Source organism: Daucus carota, chromosome 4, assembly GCF_001625215.2.
Source record: "Daucus carota subsp. sativus chromosome 4, DH1 v3.0, whole genome shotgun sequence".
NCBI lineage: Eukaryota > Viridiplantae > Streptophyta > Magnoliopsida > Apiales > Apiaceae > Daucus > Daucus carota.
The window spans coordinates 48,668,068-48,687,288 of NC_030384.2; the positions used below are offsets into that span (position 1 = coordinate 48,668,068).

The 19,221-nt window shown below is 35.2% G+C and overlaps 4 protein-coding genes across 7 annotated transcripts; 3 read left to right on the plus strand and 1 right to left on the minus strand.

Annotated features, from left to right (window-relative positions):
- LOC108216457 (uncharacterized protein At3g17950) lies at nt 1-874 on the minus strand. The gene has a single exon (XM_017389222.2). It carries the CDS (start codon nt 685-687, stop codon nt 127-129), a length of 561 nt encoding a protein of 186 aa, XP_017244711.1. The 5' UTR covers nt 688-874; the 3' UTR covers nt 1-126.
- A 2,576-nt stretch (nt 875-3,450) lies between these two features.
- On the plus strand, nt 3,451-8,494 carry LOC108216114 (uncharacterized). Of its 2 annotated transcripts, none has more exons than XM_017388793.2 (9): nt 3,451-3,860; nt 3,951-4,010; nt 4,999-5,166; nt 5,802-5,868; nt 6,316-6,488; nt 6,796-6,925; nt 7,189-7,280; nt 7,971-8,012; nt 8,104-8,494. In XM_017388793.2, exons 1-9 carry the CDS (start codon nt 3,654-3,656, stop codon nt 8,218-8,220), a joined length of 1,056 nt encoding a protein of 351 aa, XP_017244282.1. In that variant the 5' UTR covers nt 3,451-3,653; the 3' UTR covers nt 8,221-8,494. The 2 variants fall into 2 exon arrangements, with proteins under 2 accessions (XP_017244282.1, XP_063948632.1); XM_064092562.1 differs by having other exon boundaries at nt 3,514-3,860; nt 7,947-8,012; nt 8,104-8,467.
- An 805-nt stretch (nt 8,495-9,299) lies between these two features.
- On the plus strand, nt 9,300-10,878 carry LOC108216113 (early nodulin-like protein 1). Its single transcript, XM_017388792.2, has 2 exons — nt 9,300-9,611; nt 9,717-10,878. The coding sequence occupies exons 1-2, from the start codon at nt 9,428-9,430 to the stop codon at nt 10,763-10,765; spliced, it is 1,233 nt and encodes a 410-aa protein (XP_017244281.1). The 5' UTR covers nt 9,300-9,427; the 3' UTR covers nt 10,766-10,878.
- A 1,073-nt stretch (nt 10,879-11,951) lies between these two features.
- On the plus strand, nt 11,952-17,919 carry LOC108217924 (probable bifunctional methylthioribulose-1-phosphate dehydratase/enolase-phosphatase E1 2). 3 transcript variants are annotated; one of them, XR_001806262.2, is made up of 13 exons: nt 11,952-12,165; nt 12,660-12,823; nt 12,968-13,147; nt 13,251-13,387; nt 13,725-13,820; nt 14,230-14,349; nt 14,474-14,563; nt 15,077-15,253; nt 15,455-15,535; nt 15,749-15,850; nt 16,903-17,012; nt 17,111-17,218; nt 17,342-17,919. XR_001806262.2 is itself a non-coding variant. In XM_017390834.2 (13 exons), the coding sequence occupies exons 2-13, from the start codon at nt 12,679-12,681 to the stop codon at nt 17,431-17,433; spliced, it is 1,449 nt and encodes a 482-aa protein (XP_017246323.1). In that variant the 5' UTR covers nt 11,952-12,165; nt 12,660-12,678; the 3' UTR covers nt 17,434-17,912. The 3 variants fall into 3 exon arrangements, 1 of the variants encoding a protein (XP_017246323.1); XM_017390834.2 differs by having other exon boundaries at nt 17,100-17,218; nt 17,342-17,912; XR_001806263.2 differs by lacking the exons at nt 17,111-17,218; nt 17,342-17,919 and adding an exon at nt 15,956-16,248.
- Nucleotides 17,920-19,221: the final 1,302 nt, after the last annotated feature.

The window sequence follows — 19,221 nt, forward strand, 5'->3', positions numbered from 1 at the left end:
TCAGGAAGCAGAAGAAGCCCTTTATTAATCTAAATCAGAATATTTTATACAAGTGAATAATAATTAAATTATCGACAACACAACTAAAAATATCCATTATTTTCCTTCCTTATCCTATCCTCTGCTCTAACTACAAATCCCCGGCAAAGAAACCGAGAATCTACACAACCCACCGCCACCGTTTGCCGCCGGCGAACACTCCTCTCCTGCCGTCGTAGCCGGCGGCAACACCCTCCCATCCGCAAACAAAACCCTCCCATTGGCATTAATCCCCTGATCATAGCCTCCCACCTCCATCCCCACCCCATCCACCGAAAAAATCGCGCCGTCGCCGAACCGCCGCTCGACCTCGAGAAACTCGCCGAGCTTCGACGGCCTGAGCTCCTGGTCACTGCACAGGCGGCCCCACCAGCTCCTCCGGCGCCTGAGGAGGCTCTCCACAGCCGCTTTCGTATTCCTCTTCTTCGACTTGCCGGGGTTGTTCTCCGGCGGCGCGGCGTTCCGGCGGTGAGAAGGGGTGGAGAAGATGATGGGAGGGAAGGCGGAGACGCCCATCAGAGTGCCGAGAGAGGTGCTGCGGTCGGGGAAGAAAGAGCCGGTGGACTCGGTGTCGAGATCGGAGGAAGAGGGGGAGGAGATGCTGGGGGAGATTGGTGGGGGGAGGAAGTCATTGCCGGGATCTAACATCAGCACCGCCGTGAGTTGTGGAGTGTGGTTTTTGGTTTAGAAGAAGAAAAGGAGGTGAGATTGATGGGGAAGAGTGCCTGTGGGGCTGGGTGTCAGCATGTTAAACCTGTGAGCGACGAGCTGCTCTGTTTTCTGTTTTTTTGGATTTTCTTTTTTTCCCTTTTTTTGCCCACAGTCAATGATGTCTTTGCCCACGCAACCGAACAAATGTTTGATTGTGTATTTCAATTATTTTAAATATAAAATCGAGCCATTTAAAAATTACTTCCTCTGTCACATTTTATATGACCGTTATTCCTTTTTGGGACGTCCCAAAAAAAATAACCTATCATACTTACTATTTTTGAACACTACTTTACACTATTACACACACTACTTTCTTCCACTATCTCAATTATATAATAATATAAACATTATTACACCCACTACTTTCCTCCACTATCTCAAATCTATTATTAAATATTTGATTGGTCCCACCACCTTACACACTTTTCAACTAAACTTACTGTCTTTTTCAAATAAAAGAGTTGTATATTCAATGGTATCGCTCTAAATTAGTCGATACACGATCATTAAAGTTATTAAGGAAACATTTTCTTGCTCCGGAGTCTTATTTTAATTTTATGTGTTTTTATAAAAATATTTATTCAATATTTTAAATTAATAAAAATAAGAAGAGTTAAAGTTCTTTTTTCTGATAAGAAAAGCGTAAGAGTTGAATCATAACCAACAGCCTGTTTGCCTAGGTTTAAAATCTGGACTTTAAGTCATTTCTGACTTTAAGCTGAAAAATGTTTGTTTGTGCAATAAGTTAGAAGTCAGCTTAAAATCAGAAATAAGCCAGAAGCTGACTTAAAACCAGAAGTTAATTTGAGGTACTTTTTTCGGTGACTAATTTTTTTTTAACTTTGTCTTGATAAAAATTATTCCTAAGTCATAAATTACTTATAAATCATTTTTATTTTTATTATTATATTTTTAATAACTCATAAGTTATTAATAAGTCAAAATCACCTAAACAGACATCTTAAACCCTCAGCTTATCAAATAAGTCACGTTAAGTCAAATAAGCTCAGCCAAACGGAGCCAAACGGACTCTAAGGGGTCGTTTGAGTAAGTTTAAAATAAATGCTTTTTGCTTAGAATAAATAAATGAAGTGGAAGTCAGAAGCAAGATTATACTCATAAGTGATTAAAATGTTTGGGAAATAAGTAGAAGCCCTGAAAAAAAATTAGTATTCCTAGATTTTTATAAATGCTTCTTAACTTTTTAGATAAACGGTACGAATAAATACTTTTGACTTATAAATCGAGAAACCCGGCTTAAAAATGGTTGCAAACGCTCCCCGACTAAAAGTCCTGACATTTTAAGTAAACTTGGCTATTCAAATATAAGGAGTCATATTCTCTCATTCAAAATTTTTAAATAAGGAAATTTTTAAATAAGAAAAAGTAGTTATATTCTCTCATCTAAATTTTTTGGACAAGCAGCGTGGTGATTAGATTTGAGTTTTTTATATGATACTCCCACCGTCCCACTCATTTCTATACAGTTTCCTTTTTTGGACGTCCCATCATTTCTATACATTCTAAATATAGTAACTTTTTATAATATAAAACACTACTACACCCACTACATTCTTCCACTATCTCCATTCTATAATAATATAAACACTATTACACCCACTATTTTCCCCCACTATCTCAAATCTATCATTAAATATAAATGGGTCCCACCACTTTACTCACTTTTCATCTCAATTTACTCACTTTTTACACTTTTTCTTAGTCTCCGTGTCCAAACCAAACGTATATAATCTACCGGGACGGAGGGAGTATATATTACTACATTCATGTGTAATTAGTGAAAAGAAATAATATTGATTCCATGAATAAATAACTGATAATATTTCATAGCATACTATTATTTTGAAAATAATCAATCACTCATGATTCATTTTATCAAATTAAAAATATCTTGATAAACTTTATAACAAAAAAAGAATATAATAATTTTGCGTAAATATCGTTCCATGTGATGAAAAAAAATTGAATTAATGGAGTTATTTGATTCATATAAATAAATATAATTTTTATTATTTTTATCACAAATTATTTGTGTTAACACCGGTCATATGATTATCGTTTAATATTCTAACTTCTGTCCCATCCTATAATAATACTTTTTTTTTTTTGTCAGGATCTACATACTCGTAGATAAGTTGTATCTCGAGATACAATAAGCCGCTACAGAGAATTTCATTCATTCAAAAAAGATTATCATCTAACCGAAAGACATGCAAAGATATCTCCGGACGCTTAGATAATAATGCTTTAATGTCTGATAGGAAAATACCCATTTAACACCTCCCAAGGATCATGAAAAAAAACACACGAAAAAAGAAGAAAATAAGTTCATATACAAAATTATATAAGTTAAAAATCATAAAAGATAATATATCCGATAATTAAATATTATAGAAGTGTGTGTTTATATTTCTGAAGTTGAAAAATTAGAATAAAGTCTAACCAAAGAAGGACTTTGGTTAGATACTAAAATAATTATTTCAATTCTTTGTACACAATTTCAATTTGAATATAAAAACATATTTTAATATATCATATTCTAATTTTTTTTCTAACTAAAAAGTAATAATTTTAAATTAAATTATAAAATTATGTAATCAACGTTTCGAATTAAATCTGTATGATAAAATAAAAGATTCAGGAATATATCCTGAATCGCATTTAAACTCAGTCCCCAAATTAGCCCATATACAAATTTATCCACCCCACCCCCCATTTATTTTGGGCGAAACCATCAGCAGCAAGCTCTGGAAAAGTTTAAAATCAAACGGCCAAACCCTCACAAAACCCTCGCCTATCCTCCCCGTTGAATCCAATTGATATCACAATTAGCGAATTAACAGCAAATCGAATCGTATTAAACCCTAGAAACACTTTATATGGCCAAGGCCGAGAAGAAGGGCACTGTAACATCACTCGCCTCACTCTTCCCCCCAGACGAAGCTCGCAAAGCCTCGCAGCGCGTTCTCGACACGCTCGTCGAGCACGAGAGAGAGCTTCATCAGCTCAACCAGTTCGTCTCCGATAACAACAATGTAATCGACCTTGTTCAGCGACTTCCCGAACAGCTTCACCACGATATTATGGTGATCAATTCGCTCAATTGCTTTGTCAATTATGTATATATACGTGTTTTTTTCGTGTGTGATTATGATTGTAGTTTTTTTTCCCAACAGGTTCCGTTTGGTAAGGCGGCTTTTTTTCCCGGGCGTATAATTCATACTAATGAGTTCAAGGTTATAATATGTCTATTTAGTTAGCTTATTCGATTATTTCTTCGTGTAATTTTAAATTGTTGATTAATGTATGTTTAATAGTTTTAATCTAGTTTTGATTTTTACTCTTTACGAAAATCAAATTTATCAAAATAAGGAGAGAAAGCAAAACGGAGACGCGAGGGGTGTTTGTGTTAGGAGATTAGAGCAAGTCCAACACTATGCTAAGGGGTTCCCTAAAAATATTATAAAATAATATGTCTTAGTGATTTAGCACATGAGCTCCAATAGTACTCCCTATATTCATTCCCTATTATTATAATAATATTAAATTTAAACAACTTTGGTGTGGAGGAGAGAGGGAAATGATGTGGAGAAGAGAGAGAAATGAATATTTTAATGATAAAAATAGTTTAGGAGTGGCTAGCATATTCTAAAAATAGGGAAGGGGAAGCTTGTGCTAGTGATTTAGCACATCACTAGCATAGTGTTGGAGTGCAATTTTATCCCATATTCCCTATTTTTGGATTTAAGACTTGATTTAGCACACCTATTGGACTTGCTCTTAGATGTTACTTACTCATATTCAGAAGTTTAAATTAACAAATCTGGCCGGTTGTCCAAGAAAAGTAATTTACTTGAACCCAACTTATACTTGAAAGTATTTTATGTTGTTGTTTATAACAATCTGTATCCGAACATACCACTTGTGAAAATGTATTTAGACCATGCATTTACTTTTAGGAGGAGGTTAAAGATTATTTCTAAGCTATGTGTATACCATACCATTAAAACAACAATATGTGCAAAGTGAGTTGTCCTATAAAGATGTAAAGAATTTTATGAGGTATATTCTTGGAGTTGACTGCGTCCAGTTAGGCACCCACACAATTATTAAAGTCAGGTGAAATACCAGTTTTATATAGGAAAGATTATTTCATTTACATTCGAAATAAATTTTATGTAAGGATTCATTCAAAGTTTATTGATTATTTATGTTTTGTTGCAGGTTCTCTTAGGAGAAAATTACTATGTCGACAGAACATCTAAACAGACGACTGAGATTTTAAAGAGAAGAGGAAACACTTTACAATCACAAGTGGATTCGATTAAAGCTGTAATGCAAGATCTCAAGGCTGAAGCTTCATTTTTTGATGCAACAGCCTCTGAGGCTGCAGTAAGTCTGAATTTTTTAATTTGCATGCTAAGTGTGCATGTAAATGCTTAAGGCCATGTGCTTTTTATATCATGGCATCATGTGCATCTAGTGAAAATACTCACTTTGCAACATGACGAAGCTGAAACATGTAATGCATATTATAAATGTTTATGCATGAGTAGTAATTCTTGCTACAGGCTTGTTAGTGAGTAGATTGGAGCTGATTTCACTTCTAATATTGCTCATCACCAACAATTTTTAGTAGGGTTGTGGAGTTGGCATGACACACTTCTACTGAATACAACTCTTAATCTTCTAGTATTGACTCGAGTTATCTTTTCCAATATCAACATTATTAGTTGTGTATACGGTTTATGAATTATATTTTGGAATGTCTCGGTTTATGAAATTAACCTGAATTTATGGCAACTATCGCTCGACCTTAGAATATCAAAAACATGTCCTGCTTAACAAATTCTCCAGTTTTGATAGTTATCTTCTATGTCTTTATTTTTGCTTCCATCCACTATATTAGCAATCTATGAATTTGAGTCTTGATTGCTGTATGATTATGTAAAAAATAAATATATAAAATCCACATTGCATATTGCTGCACATGACATGTAGAATCATTTCCATTTTGGTGCACACAGGAAGGTCTTGTAGAGATACGAGAAGACTATATCGAGGAAGCTTCTTCAGAAACTGTCTCACATGCAGGCATGTTTACAGCTTTAATTTCTTGTTATGTTAATATTAAGATCCTCCATGGCTAGAATAAGTTTGACTTTGACCATTAAGTTAGCCATCCGTTGCTCAGAATTATCAATTTGATGTACAAGGCAGCTATGTAAAGTTATTGGCTGTCAATCTATCATCATATTAAACGAGTCTTGCTCTGGTATATATATAAAGAAAACACCAAGATGTATACACCCTGCAAGCTTCAATCTTCTACATCCAAGGAATGCGTACTATACGTTTGATAATTTTGCCAGTAAATGTTGCTAAACTAGATTTATGACTTGGCTAGGTATGAATGTATCAGGTCCTGCTAATTGACCATTTAGAACTGATTAGGAATCAGGGTATGATATGGTCAATGGTTAAATGCCATATAGCGGTTAATGTTATTCTTTTGATTGGATATCAATATTTCTTTGACAGACATGAAGACTGCAGATGAAGATGAAGAATATGCTCGTCTATTCTCCAGAATGGATGAGCTTGAGAAAGAAGAACTTGAGGCTGAAAATGGTGATGAATGTGAGTCAGAGGATGGTGATGTGAAAGACCTCGGAAATCAGGTTTCCTTGGATAACAGAGTAAAGAATTTAGAGGTATTGTTTAGTCATTGGGGTTTTGAAATAATGAACCGAGTATCTTTGAACTAAGTTCTAGTCGCTTTATGCATAGAGACGTGCTTGGTATTTTACTCATTAAAAGTGCCAAATGATGATTATTGGAAGATTTCCTTGAGCAAGATTTGTCTTACCAGTTAAATGAAAGAAGCACATCATTTATGTGCTCTGTCTGTGTCTTCTAGAGTTTAAGTTGACTACATTTCTGTTTCTGTTATGAATCAGCTTTTTTACTTTATATATTTAATTTTGCTGAGTTTTTTTTTTTTTGAATGGGAAAATGTAGCATGAAGCTTCGAAGGTTCAACCTGCATCCAAAGTTTTACCTCGGACAAGTGAACATTCAAAGGTTCAACCTGCAACCAAAGTTTTGCCTCACAGTAGTGAACGTTCAAAGCTTCAACCTGCACTTAAAGGTCAGTTTGCATCCCGGCTTCCCTACTTTCCTTGATAGAAACCTCTCTCTTCTTGTCCTATTTCAGTTAATCACTTATCCAGTTTCTGTAGGGGTATTATTAGAAAGATTTGTTAACTGTGATTTGCTACTATGATGTGGAAGACCTCTTGGTTGCTTGCTAAAACACGCATGATCTTTGAATATAAAGCCATGTTTTTCAAGCTCGTTATGCACATTTTCATCAACTGCTCATTTATTCTGTGCTTCATGCTCCTATTTCAGGTGGACCGCATAACACACATACAGCTATGAGCAAACCAAGTATATCTGACAAGGAACAGAGAATCCAGCTGCAAACCACACCTACAAATGAGGTATTGTCCTCTTGCTGTAAAAAATCCCATAATATTATCTTTGTTTGTGCTCCCAATTCCCATTTTTTTTTTCATTTTTCTTTATTCATTATATCTACCAAGTGAATGAATGAAACGTGGAGGTTAGCCATGAACATCAGAATATATGCAATAAAATTTTCTTCCTCAACTTTTGTGCTGGAAGCCTGAAATGTTACAAAAACCTCCACGTATATACTATAGTTAGTGAGATGCGGTGTAGGTAATTTAGCAATCAAAGTCATAATGTTTTTCCTATTAGCGGCATTCTTGCCCCCCCACCCACTCACACCGTAGGGAGGGATGAGAAGAGAACTTAAAGGATTTCTTTGTAAACTTAGAAAATATTTACAGGGTGATCGTAGCATCTTATTTTTACAAGGTCTGCCTGTTTTGAGGTAAGTTCCTGTTTTCAAAATTTGAGATACTTGCAACTGAATCTGCATTAGAGTAGCCTGGCTATAAGCATCACATGGTCGTGATCGACAAAAGTACAATTGCTGTAGCAGTGCTGTACCCTTAAGATTTATGATGTTTACTTTCCTTGTCTACAACTACAAACATCCTAAACGAAATGATATGTGCATGAATGTTTTACACTTGTACTACCCTTTCTACAATTTCAGTCATGTAAAAACTGATGCCCAGGTACATTTGCATGATATTTCACAGGGATCTGTTCGTCCTACTGAAGCGGACTTTGATGGTAGCAAGGCAGGTTTCCTGGAACTTCATATTGTGGCTTGAATTGGCTAATTAACATTAGGTTCCTTAATTGGATATATAATTTATATGTGCTGTGCAGGCTTTTACAGGTTCAATTGTGGAGCACACACACAACACAGACAGTAATCTAAGAGGACAGTCTAATTCCAGCAAAAAGACAGTTTCAAGATTTAAGATGCAAAGAATGCAGCATTGAAAGTGTCCAAGCATATTTGGTGGACATGTGCTGGTTGCTGATAGCATTAAGTTTTATAACTACTGTAATAGCAATTTGGACAGTACTTTCTTTGTGCAAAACTTTGGGGGCGTTTGTGGGTGGAAATGAGAATCGGGATTGAGAATGAGATAATGGAGGGTATGAGAATGGGTATCCATGAGCTGTGAAGGGAATGATTATCCCCTAAATGAGAATGATAACGAGATTCCCATTTTGCTAATCGATACATCAACACATGTGTTTGAGATTTTCATTCTCGTTAACAGGGCCAAACACCCCTTTATAAATTATATCCAAAAACTAATGTTCCGTTTGGCTGGCAGAAAATCAATCAGGAATGATATCAAACCATATGCACAAAATTAAAGGGATATTTTTTATCAATTGAGTTTAAGTGTAGATAAATGAATAAATACTGCAGAGCACACAGACTCATAAGAGGGTCAGACGTGTAATTGTGGGAGTGAAAGTGATTAAACCGAACGGACTTGTATCTTCTATACCCAACTATGCTGAACTTGACTAACTTGCCATAAGTTTCTGTTGTTTTACTGATATTAAATGTGATTAATTTACTAAATATTTACGTTTACTAATGCCCAATAACTTAGTTTCGTACGTTATACGAGTAACTGTACTTTGTGTAAAAGTGCAGTGGTGAAAGTAAAGAAAAATTGAAGGCATTGAAATTACAGTATTGTGAGAAAGAGGTACCTCCTCATATATATGTACGTTTTTTAATGCTCAATACAGGTTGAAGGCATTAAAATTATTAAATTAGACTACAGAAAAAGAAAAGCGGGGAACTCCTCGACTTCAGATTTGACACCGTTTCGAAGCTTGGCTGCATTAGGAGGAAAAATAATTAAAAATTTTCGTTTGAGCGAGGAAAATAAATAGACGGGAAATTGAAAAGAAAAAGGAAAAAAAGGAGAATGCAGACGATAAGTGTTACAATTACATAACGCATGGGCGCCAGGTGAAAGCCTGTGAAGACGCCACGTACGTTCCGGCCAATTCTCGCCAACGGTAAAGTCTTCTCATGACGCATGTTTACTTAACTCTTCATCATCCTTTGTATTTCAGTTGATGCTCATCCTTTTGTATCTGCAACATATTTGTAACATACATAACATTTTGTAATATTTTTGATCTCTCTCTGTGTCTCTGTGTCACGCAGGTACATATGGCGTCTTCCATGTTCGTGCGGTTCAGCTTTGTGGTGGTGGTGATGGTGGTGGGCTGCTTGGTGGAGCCATCTGATGCTTTGGAGTACTATGTGGGTGGTAAAGAGGGCTGGTCTTTGAAGCCTTCCAAGACCTTCAATCACTGGGCTTCACTTAACCGCTTCCAAGTCCACGATTCTCTCAGTAATATTCTTTTTATTATTTTTTTCGATCTTTATTTACTTGCATGCTGTAGATTTGTTAATTTCTTTAGTTAATTTGATTGTGTAAGTGAATTTAATCTTGTAGTTTTCAAGTACGAAAATGGAACGGATTCGGTTCTTCAAGTTGATCAAGAGGGCTACATCACATGCAACAAAACAAATCCCATACTGGCTTTGGAGAACAAAGGCGATCACTCCACTTTCGATCTGGATCATTCGGGATTCTTTTTCTTTATCAGCGGTCATGCCGATAATTGCCAAAAGGGGCAGAAGGTTATTATCTTGGTGATGGCACCCAGAAACTACACCCATAAATCTCCAACTCATGCGCCTGCTCCATCCCAGCAAGCTTCAGCTCCTGGACCGTCTGTCGTAGAGGGAATTAGTCCTGTTTCGGGTCAGGCACCAGGGCCTTCCCAGGGAATTAGTCCTGTTTCGAGCCAGGCACCCGCTCCATTCCAGGAAATTAGTCCTGTCTCGAGCCAGGCACCAGGGCCATCTCAGGGAATTAGTCCTGTTTCAAGCCAGGCCCCGGCTCCATTCGAGGGAATTAGTCCTGTTTCGAGCCAGGCACCAGGGCCATCCCAGGGAATTAGTCCTGTTTCGAGCCAGGCACCAGCTCCATTCCAGGGAGTTCCACATGTTTTACCTCCAGCACAATCTCCTGTCCACAAACCTCGTCCTATTACAAGTCCAGCACCAGCACCGTCTCGAGTCGGCTCAAGTACCCATCATCACACACATAGTCCCGCACCAGCACCGTCTCGAGCTGGTGCAAGTACTCATCATCACACAACACCAGCGCCAGCACCGTCTCGAGCTGGAACAAGTACAAGTACTCATCATCATCACACACACAGTCCCGCACCCTCACCGTCTCGAGTTGCCACAACTACTCATCATCACCCTCCCGCAGCCTCTCCGGTCCAGCAAGTCACTGCGGCTCCAAGTCCAGCTCCGACGCCAATCAACAAGAATCCCCCGGCTGCATCCCCAGGCCCTTCTCAGGCAGCAGCGCCAGGACCGTCTGATCAAGCTCCGTCTCCAGACGACGGTCAATCTGCAGCTGCAGCGACGTCGTTCGGGGGTGATTTACTGATGGCAGCGCTGTTAGTTTGGATGATTTTTACCTGAAATGAGTTGTATTATGTAAGCGCATTTAATATTTTTGATCGTTTGTAGATGTTGGATGTTTTCTCTACAGTAGACGTTAAGTATGCATGCAGTGTGTTTAGGTGAAAATAAAGAGGGTGATCTCATGGGTTGATTTCTTATTTTCTATGGACTTGTGGGTATTAAAATGTTATGGTTATCTCTTTCTTTTCGAGACAAAAGCCAGTTGGCAATGGCGTTTATCACTTGTCTTCTTCTACGTATACATATATCTCGAGACTTCTCATGCAGCTTCGTGAGGAAAACGGGAAAATGTTTCATATTTAATCGATCCCTGCACATAAATAATATTAATCACAGTTCAAAATTCGATATATAAATTTTGTGCCCCTGCTCGCTTCTTGGTCCACTGAATTTTCTTCTGATGCGGTGTGCAATGTAAATCCAGTTAATGCAAGAAAGATAGCTGTCTCTGCATAAGTAAGGAAAATAATGAAAACTTATTAAAAAGCAGAGTATTTTTTAGTTTTTTTTAATTGTCATAATTCTAATATTTTTTTTTTGAAACTTGTCATAATTCTATTATTGATTACATTGACAAATGTTTGATCAAAGAATACAAAGTATTCTTACATTATTTTAGAAAATTAAAAATTACATATTAGAGTAGATTAAAAATTATTTTCAGTGACATATTTTTTTATTTTATCAATTGATAACATGTTAATAAATTTAAGTCAAATTTTGGTCAATTTGACCGATCAAAAGTCAAACAGTCAAATATGAAATTTAGTATTATGAAATTATACGAGATTAAAGAAAATTGTCATTAATTATTATTCCTTGCACAAATGGCTCTGCAGAAAAGGAGTGAAATTAGAGTACAGTATGTTTTGTTCCAGATTTTAAGACCGATGCAAAAAAAAAAATATCATTTAATTTGTTTATTTAGTTATAAAACAAAAAATTACTTTACAAAATTGAAACTCATTTCTTTTGTCAGTTAAAATTTTTGAAAAAAAATATTAGTAAGACTACATACTAGTTATTTAATTTCGCTAACACAGTTAATAACAACGATAATATAAGTTTAAATTAGTTAATTGTCAAAAATAGTAAAATTAATTTATCAACATATGTAAAAATATATCATTATTATTAAATGTTATTATAAAAAATCGGATGAACAATCAGGGAACACATAAAAGTCATATTTGGTTTAATAAACTCGAATATGAAGAGAGTTAATCCGATTACATATCGATAAAATTGAACCAAACGGTTAGATTAATTGAATAGTCTTTTCGGTGAATTCCCCTAGTGAAAAGAGGCCCTACAGCTTCAAATTTCCCACCATCAATTCTTAAGCTCCTACAACCATCATCTATTCCACCAAAAAACCTCTGAGTTCATCTCTTAAGGTACGTATTCATTTTATCAATTCAGATCAAGTTTAAACATATACCTCTATTCTTCGAGTCTCAAGAAATATACTGATTTTAAGTTCGAGATCCAAGAAAAGTACTAATTTAAGAATGAAATTTGATAAAAAGAAAATGCCCCTGCATACTAGTACTAGTCTTGTTTGATAAATTGCATTAGTGAATCGCATAACGACTTTTTATGTAGTCACCGTACATATGTATTTATTTTGGTCTTGTAAATAAGAAATCTGATTATATAGTTGCTTTCAGTTGGTTTGTTAAGTCACTTTTTACGGTTTTTCTTGTTTCGGATCGTGTAATATTATGATTCTATCGTATGTACTGCTCATGTGATCCTTTGTAATTCTTGAAACAAGGCCACCAGGGACAGTAAGGTGATCAATTCTTGTTAAGTCACTTTCTACAGTTTTTCTTGTTTCGGATCGTGTAATATAAATGAATGTTCATTTGTGTACTTGTTCATTGGATAGGAATTGTTCAGGATTTGTCATGATGAACATTCATGAATCAGAGCATGCTTCGGGACAAAGGTGTATCAAATCATTCCCATTTTCGTTGTTTCAAAGACGACGAGGAGGTCCATGTAATAAGAGAAGCAACTGCAACCAAAAGGCATACATTTTAAACTCCAAAGGTACTGAAAATTAGTATATATTCTTTTTGTTGCAGCTGATCACTTTCTAGTAATTACAATATATGTCTTCAGGTTTGCATTTGAGATCAGTCTCCTCTTCTGGAATTGCAAAATCTAACCCTGAATTTTTCAATGACATGACAGATCCAGTCTATAGTAATCTGGAAACTAATAAGGTGAAGGAAACGAAGCGCTTGGTGTCTGAACTCTGTAGACACGTTTACACGCTCGGCTGGGTATCAGGTACAGGAGGCAGCATTACTATCAGAGTCCATGATAATGCTACATCCAGGTCTTCACAATTAATTGTCATGTCCCCTTCAGGTTCTCTCTATTATCTTTCGTTTTGAATGTGTGTATGTTGCTCTTGCTCACCTCGTTTATATATTAATTTTACTGGTAAATATCTGAGGCTGTTCTTGTAAAGGTGTTCAGAAGGATAAGGTAGACCCAGATGACATGTTTGTGCTTTCTAGTGATGGTTGTATTTTGTGCAAACCTAATACCAAGGTTTATCCTCATAAACCTCCAAAGTGTACTGACTGTGCTCCTATTTTCTTGAAGGTATAATGGCAATTGAGTGGTCAAATGTTGTTATAGTCATAATTACTAATTTAAATAATTACAGTAGTTACTATCAACTTCTTCTGTGGTTTTGGCAACCGCTCTTAGAGATCTCTCATTTTCCGTCTTTTAACATGTGTGAGCATGTCATCTGCATTTCACAACTAGGTCTGCAGCAATATGTACAGCTCTTGAGTCTTGATTTATCATTTATATTCATATAAATGTTCTACAATCACATGTAATTGTACTCCTTAAAAAAGAAAAACTCTGAATATTCTTTTTATGTATGTATGTTAATGTTTCAGCTATGATCTTCCGTCTGACTTTTCTGCAGGCCTATGAGATGCGTAATGCTGGGGCCGTGATTCATAGTCATGGAATAGAGGCTTGTCTTGTAACAATGATCCATCCTCTGTCCAAGGAGTTCCGAGTAAGTTCTGAATTTCTCCATGCTTCAAATAAATTTTAACATAGGTTCTTCTGCATGCTGCCAATAACTACAGGTTGTTCTACTTGAGGTTTTGTACTATATAATTTATATTCATTCCATTACCATCTCTTTTTCTTCTTAAAATGGTACTTTCCATGGTAAATATTTAAAGCATTCTTCTGTTTTGCCTCGTATACCTTTTTTTAAAATCTGGGCAAAAGTATTATTTTGTTCCTAATATAATACTACTTAGTTATCTGTTGTCTCTGCTGTTGTTGAATTGCATTATTTGGTTGAGACATGTTTATTTTTTATAACAGTTACTGGCTGATCAAATTTTTGCACCAGAGAAATCTGGGAGTCATATCCTTGTCTTATAATATGTTAGATAATTTTTATAATTCTGCAGATAACTCATATGGAAATGATAAAAGGAATTGAAGGACATGGTTACCATGACGAACTTGTGGTTCCAATAATTGAAAACACTGCATATGAAGGGGAGCTTACAGAATCTTTTACTAAAGCGGTATGTTATCATATGCTCGACGAACTAATGATTTTTATTTGTTACTCTTCCATTATAGCCTCAAATGTAGTCCCTCTCTCCTTAATTTGTTATTAAGTCATCAGTTTTTTATTTGCATTAACAGATCGAAGCTTATCCGAAGACAACAGCAGTGCTTGTTCGCAACCATGGTGTGTATATCTGGGGAGAAACATGGATCAGTGCAAAGACTCAAGTACGTAAAGTTTAAGATAGATTTTTGTTGCCCATAATTCTTGGTGATATAAGATTCCCCGTAAAGTTTTTAGGTGAACCAAATTACCCTCACCAGCAATCTTTTATCTGCTTCCTCTCAAGCACTTAACTTGGATGGTCTTAGTAACTATAGTTGTTTATGGCTCTCATCCACATTTTTTTGACTCTTCTGCTTTTTTACCAAATAAAACTATTGGCGATTGAACGACAATAAATTTGATGGTTGCAAGTAGACATAAATGCGCCAGTTCTTGTTTCTACGATATACAGTATATGCTTCGTATTTCATTAGCAGGAAAAATATGCTCATTTCCTTTTTGATCCTCTGGCAGCACCTCTTACCCAAAAAAAAAAGAAAAGACATGAACTGAAGTTTAAGTGATATTAGTGGTCATTTTACATTCTCTTTAATAGTGTATATATATGTACAAAACTTAACTGAATCCACTATATGTAATTTCATTTTCCAATTACTTAACTAGTCTTCTAACAGGCTGAATGTTATCACTACCTGTTTGATGCTTCAATTAAGATGCATCAGTTGGGATTGGATCGGTTTTCCACAGGCCATGATCCATATCCCTCTAGTGGAGTTTGCAGATGCATGAAAAATGGTTGTGCCATGAGGAAGAAAACTATTGGCTTTGGTTGTGTCACTGAGCTTGTACAGGTAAGTTATTGGCTCCCTTTCTATTCTTACAAAAAACTTATAACTGTTCAAAGCTTCCCACATCCGTATAGATTTGCTAGTATTGATACCTAAAACAAGTTATGGTTAGTTGTTAAGATAACAGAATAAGGAATATACGTGTTTTTTCTGTTGCAAATGTTAAGTTATGAAATGCTTATTCTTGTGCTAATTTTGATGCAGCGGTCTATTCTTCTTGACATAGAAGGGACAGCAACTTCACTTCCCACCAAATTCTTACCCTCTAACACAAGCAAAAGCATGGTAAATCATTTTATTGGTTTGTTTGACACTGTTAAATTTTAAAAGAATATAGGTCTTAATAATCCTGCAAGCAGCAAGGACACATTAAGCAATTGCATGACTCGTACATTTGATAAGCATTTGTTAAAGCAAATAATTTCATTCAGGAACAGCTTGCTTTGTCTTGAAACTATATTTAAAAATGCACTTATACCATCTTCTATTATAACGCAGAATCCCGTATTGAAATCGGCATTTGAAACCAGTGAGTTGGTTGGTGTCATGTCCAATGAAATGCCAGAAATTCTAGGAAGATGGCATGCCTCGGGTATCAAGGTATACAAGTACTTGCGAGTTGCGGAATCATATTTAATTTTAGTTATTTTGTTAAAATTCATATATATATATTCTACAATTCACTTCTATGGTGCCTATAACCAGTCCATCAAGTCAGAACCAATATGCAATCCCATGCCATGGAGAATGCTGAAGCTTATGCTAGATAGGAACCGGACTTATGATGTAGATTAGCCACACGAGCACACACACAATAAAATAAAACCACAGACGCACTGAAACCATAAAAGAGAATCAGTCTGGTCTGCTCATTACACCCAACCTTGGACCATTCTACATTCCCCAGCAAAGAGCAACCTTGGACCATGCAGGTTCTACATTCCCCAGCAAAGAGCAACCTTGGACCATATAGCTTCTACATTTCCCGGCGACAAAGGGTAGGCCATTTGGTTGCAAACAGTAAATAAGTAATTTTTTCTCTTTTTGAGTGGGTGTCATGGCAACTCCTTCAGTACTATTTCTGGTGACAAAAAGACATGATCGTTTTGTTAATTTAAACACGCAGGGTGTTATTGTTAACACCCCCCCCCCCCCCCCCCAAAAAAAAAAAAAACCTTCCCCAAGCCCTTATATATAATCAATTTATATGATTGATATTCATAAGTTGTAGTATTTAGTCCCCCCAAAACTCATAATTTTGTAGTATTTTGTCCTTGAAAATTTTTTAGTAAGATTTTGCCCCCCCGGAAAATTTTTCTGGTTCCGCCCCTGAACACCCCCTTGCTGAACCAGCAAGGAAGACTCATTTCTTGCGTAATCCTGGGATCAGACAAAATCTCCCCCAAAAAATATATTGTTGATTGCAACTTTTATATCATCTTACAGATGAAAGAGATCAGATTCTTTTATAAGTACTGTAGCTCTTAAAGTCTGTCAACGCTGTTGTGGTGAACTTAAAAATTAGTAGTTGGTATATATAACAAATGAGGTCTATGGGAAAAAAAAATCAAGCTATTAGTTATATAATTCTAGAAAAATCTGAGCTACTGTTCTGCTGCTGGCTGATAAATTGACAATGTCCCGTGATTCAGGTTTACCTATATTCGAGCAGTAGCAGAGGAGCACAACGGCTTTTGTTTAGCAACTCCAGACACGGGGACTTGAGGAAGTACATATGTGGCTATTTTGATACCACAACAGGGTATGTACAATGAACATATGCCATCTGGAATTATCAGTGGATCCTTAATAGCACAAAAATGTCACACCTAGAAATATACTAATGCAGAGGCAAAACAGAACCGAAAAGTTACTTGGAGATACTGCAAACAGTCGGCATTGATAAACCTGAGGAGCTTTTGCTCGTGACAAGTGACATGGAAGCAGCTATGACAGCAAGGGCAGTAGGTAAAAATCACTAAAACCATTTTTTTTACATATATAAAAGTCTTCATCTCTTGCATGGTTCTTCAGTAACCAATTAATTACTGAAATGGAACTTCCCGTCCACTTGCTGTAATACTTTCTCAGGTTTAGAAGTGGTGATCATACTCCGGCCAGGAAATGCACCCCTCCCAGGATCTCACAATTTTAAAACTACTGAATCGTTGCTACAAATATGATTATATTTGTTTAGATTAGGCTTTTGACCAAATAGTATACATTGAAGTTTTAAGACAAATAAGCTTATAATAAATAATCAGATGTTTATGCATTGAGATTCTTAAGTATAATAGCGAGTCGAAGGGCAGTTCCATCTAATAATAATCAAATTTTAAAGTCAAACGCAAGGGCATGTTCTTTTTTTTCTTTTTCCTAATATCTTAAAACGAAATTATCTAATGATTATCTAATAATAATCGGAATAATTTTATGACCTGTAATGGGATCTCAATTTATTTGAGAATAAATCATTTGCTACACTTTCTTTCAAATACTCATCCATACTCATTTTTATTTCCACCCATTAGCCAAATATCCCTGATTTTATCTTCCTAGCAAGCATGGTATACAAAATACAACCCATAATTTTAAATATAGGTGATCTTGCAGGGCATGTGAATGTGAGACCATTCCGAATAATAAATTACAATCGGACGAGACACCATTTATGGGGTTGATTTAGATGAAAAGACGTTTATGTTTAATTTGGGTAGTAACTAGTAATGATAGTGGACAAAGGTGGTGCTAGAATTTATTTTACCCCGTAATTTCTTATCTTCGATTTAATGTATCAACCACCGGCTACTATTCAACCTCACAGCATGTCTTGCATTTGACTTAAAAATTTTACTCAAAATAGAAAGTTGATTAATTAATTGATCCTATAGGAGTATTACGGGACTCACGTGTATCCCACTGTCAGTCACGTGCAACGAGTTACTACCTCATTTGCTCACCTATTTGCTACCTACTATAGGGGGAGACAATTGACAAAAATTTCTTTTATAAAGAAAACTAGTGAAAAAAGCCGCGCTTCGCGGTGTCATTTTGAATTTTTTATAAATTTAGACAAAAAATTGTTTTAGCTACTTTTCATCAAACATAATATTAATAGAAAATTTATTATTATTTAGATAAGTATTAATTTGGGCCGCCCTCCCCTCAAACACAATACTAATAAAGAATATTTTTTATAAATTTTGATACGAAATAATATTATAATTGCATAAAAGTTATTTTGAGTCGTGTTCCCGCAACGGCTTTATTAATTTTTTATAAATTTTAATACGAATTACTATTATAATTGCTTAAAAATTAAGAATCATCTTCACGTTAAACATATCGCTAATAAAAAATATTATAATTAATATAAAAATTTGTTTAAGTGACCTCCTGTCAAACACAATACTAATAAAATAATTGTTTGAAACGTTCTTCCAGACAATATTATTCAATAATTATGATAAAATTAAATATAATAATATAGATAACAATTAATTTGAGCCGCTCTCTTGTCAAACACAATACTAATTACAAAATATTATAATATAAATATTAGTTTGAGTCAACCTACCATCAACACACAATACTAATAAAAAAAATATTATAATTATAATAAAGTTAAAAATTATAATTGGATGAAAAATAATTTTAAGCCGTGGTCCCGTTTTAATAAAAAATATACTATAACTTAGATAAAAAAATTATTTTAGCCGTTTTCTAGTCAAACATAATGCTGATAGAATTTTTTTTATTATTTAGATAAAAATTCATTTGGGCCGTCCTCCCCTAAAGCACAATGCTAATCAAAAATCATTTATATTATGATAAAATTATAATTATAATTGGATAAATATATTCAATTTCATAGATTATAGCTATCATATTTTTTTTAAGTCCTATTTCTTAACTGTTCAGAATTATGTTTCTTTTCTTTTAAGATTTTTACTTCTTAACTACTTAGGATT

Coding starts and splice junctions, on each gene's coding strand:
- LOC108216457 (XM_017389222.2), bottom strand. CDS start 687: ATGTTAGATCCCGGCAATGACTTCCTCCCCCCACCAATCTCCCCCAGC.
- LOC108216114 (XM_064092562.1), top strand. CDS start 3,654: ATGGCCAAGGCCGAGAAGAAGGGCACTGTAACATCACTCGCCTCACTC. Junction 5,869..6,315: donor AGAAACTGTCTCACATGCAG/GCATGTTTACAG, acceptor TTTCTTTGACAG/ACATGAAGACTGCAGATGAA. Junction 6,926..7,188: donor GCTTCAACCTGCACTTAAAG/GTCAGTTTGCAT, acceptor CTCCTATTTCAG/GTGGACCGCATAACACACAT.
- LOC108216113 (XM_017388792.2), top strand. CDS start 9,428: ATGGCGTCTTCCATGTTCGTGCGGTTCAGCTTTGTGGTGGTGGTGATG. Junction 9,612..9,716: donor CCAAGTCCACGATTCTCTCA/GTAATATTCTTT, acceptor TTAATCTTGTAG/TTTTCAAGTACGAAAATGGA.
- LOC108217924 (XM_017390834.2), top strand. CDS start 12,679: ATGATGAACATTCATGAATCAGAGCATGCTTCGGGACAAAGGTGTATC. Junction 13,821..14,229: donor CTCTGTCCAAGGAGTTCCGA/GTAAGTTCTGAA, acceptor ATAATTCTGCAG/ATAACTCATATGGAAATGAT. Junction 14,350..14,473: donor CAGAATCTTTTACTAAAGCG/GTATGTTATCAT, acceptor TTGCATTAACAG/ATCGAAGCTTATCCGAAGAC.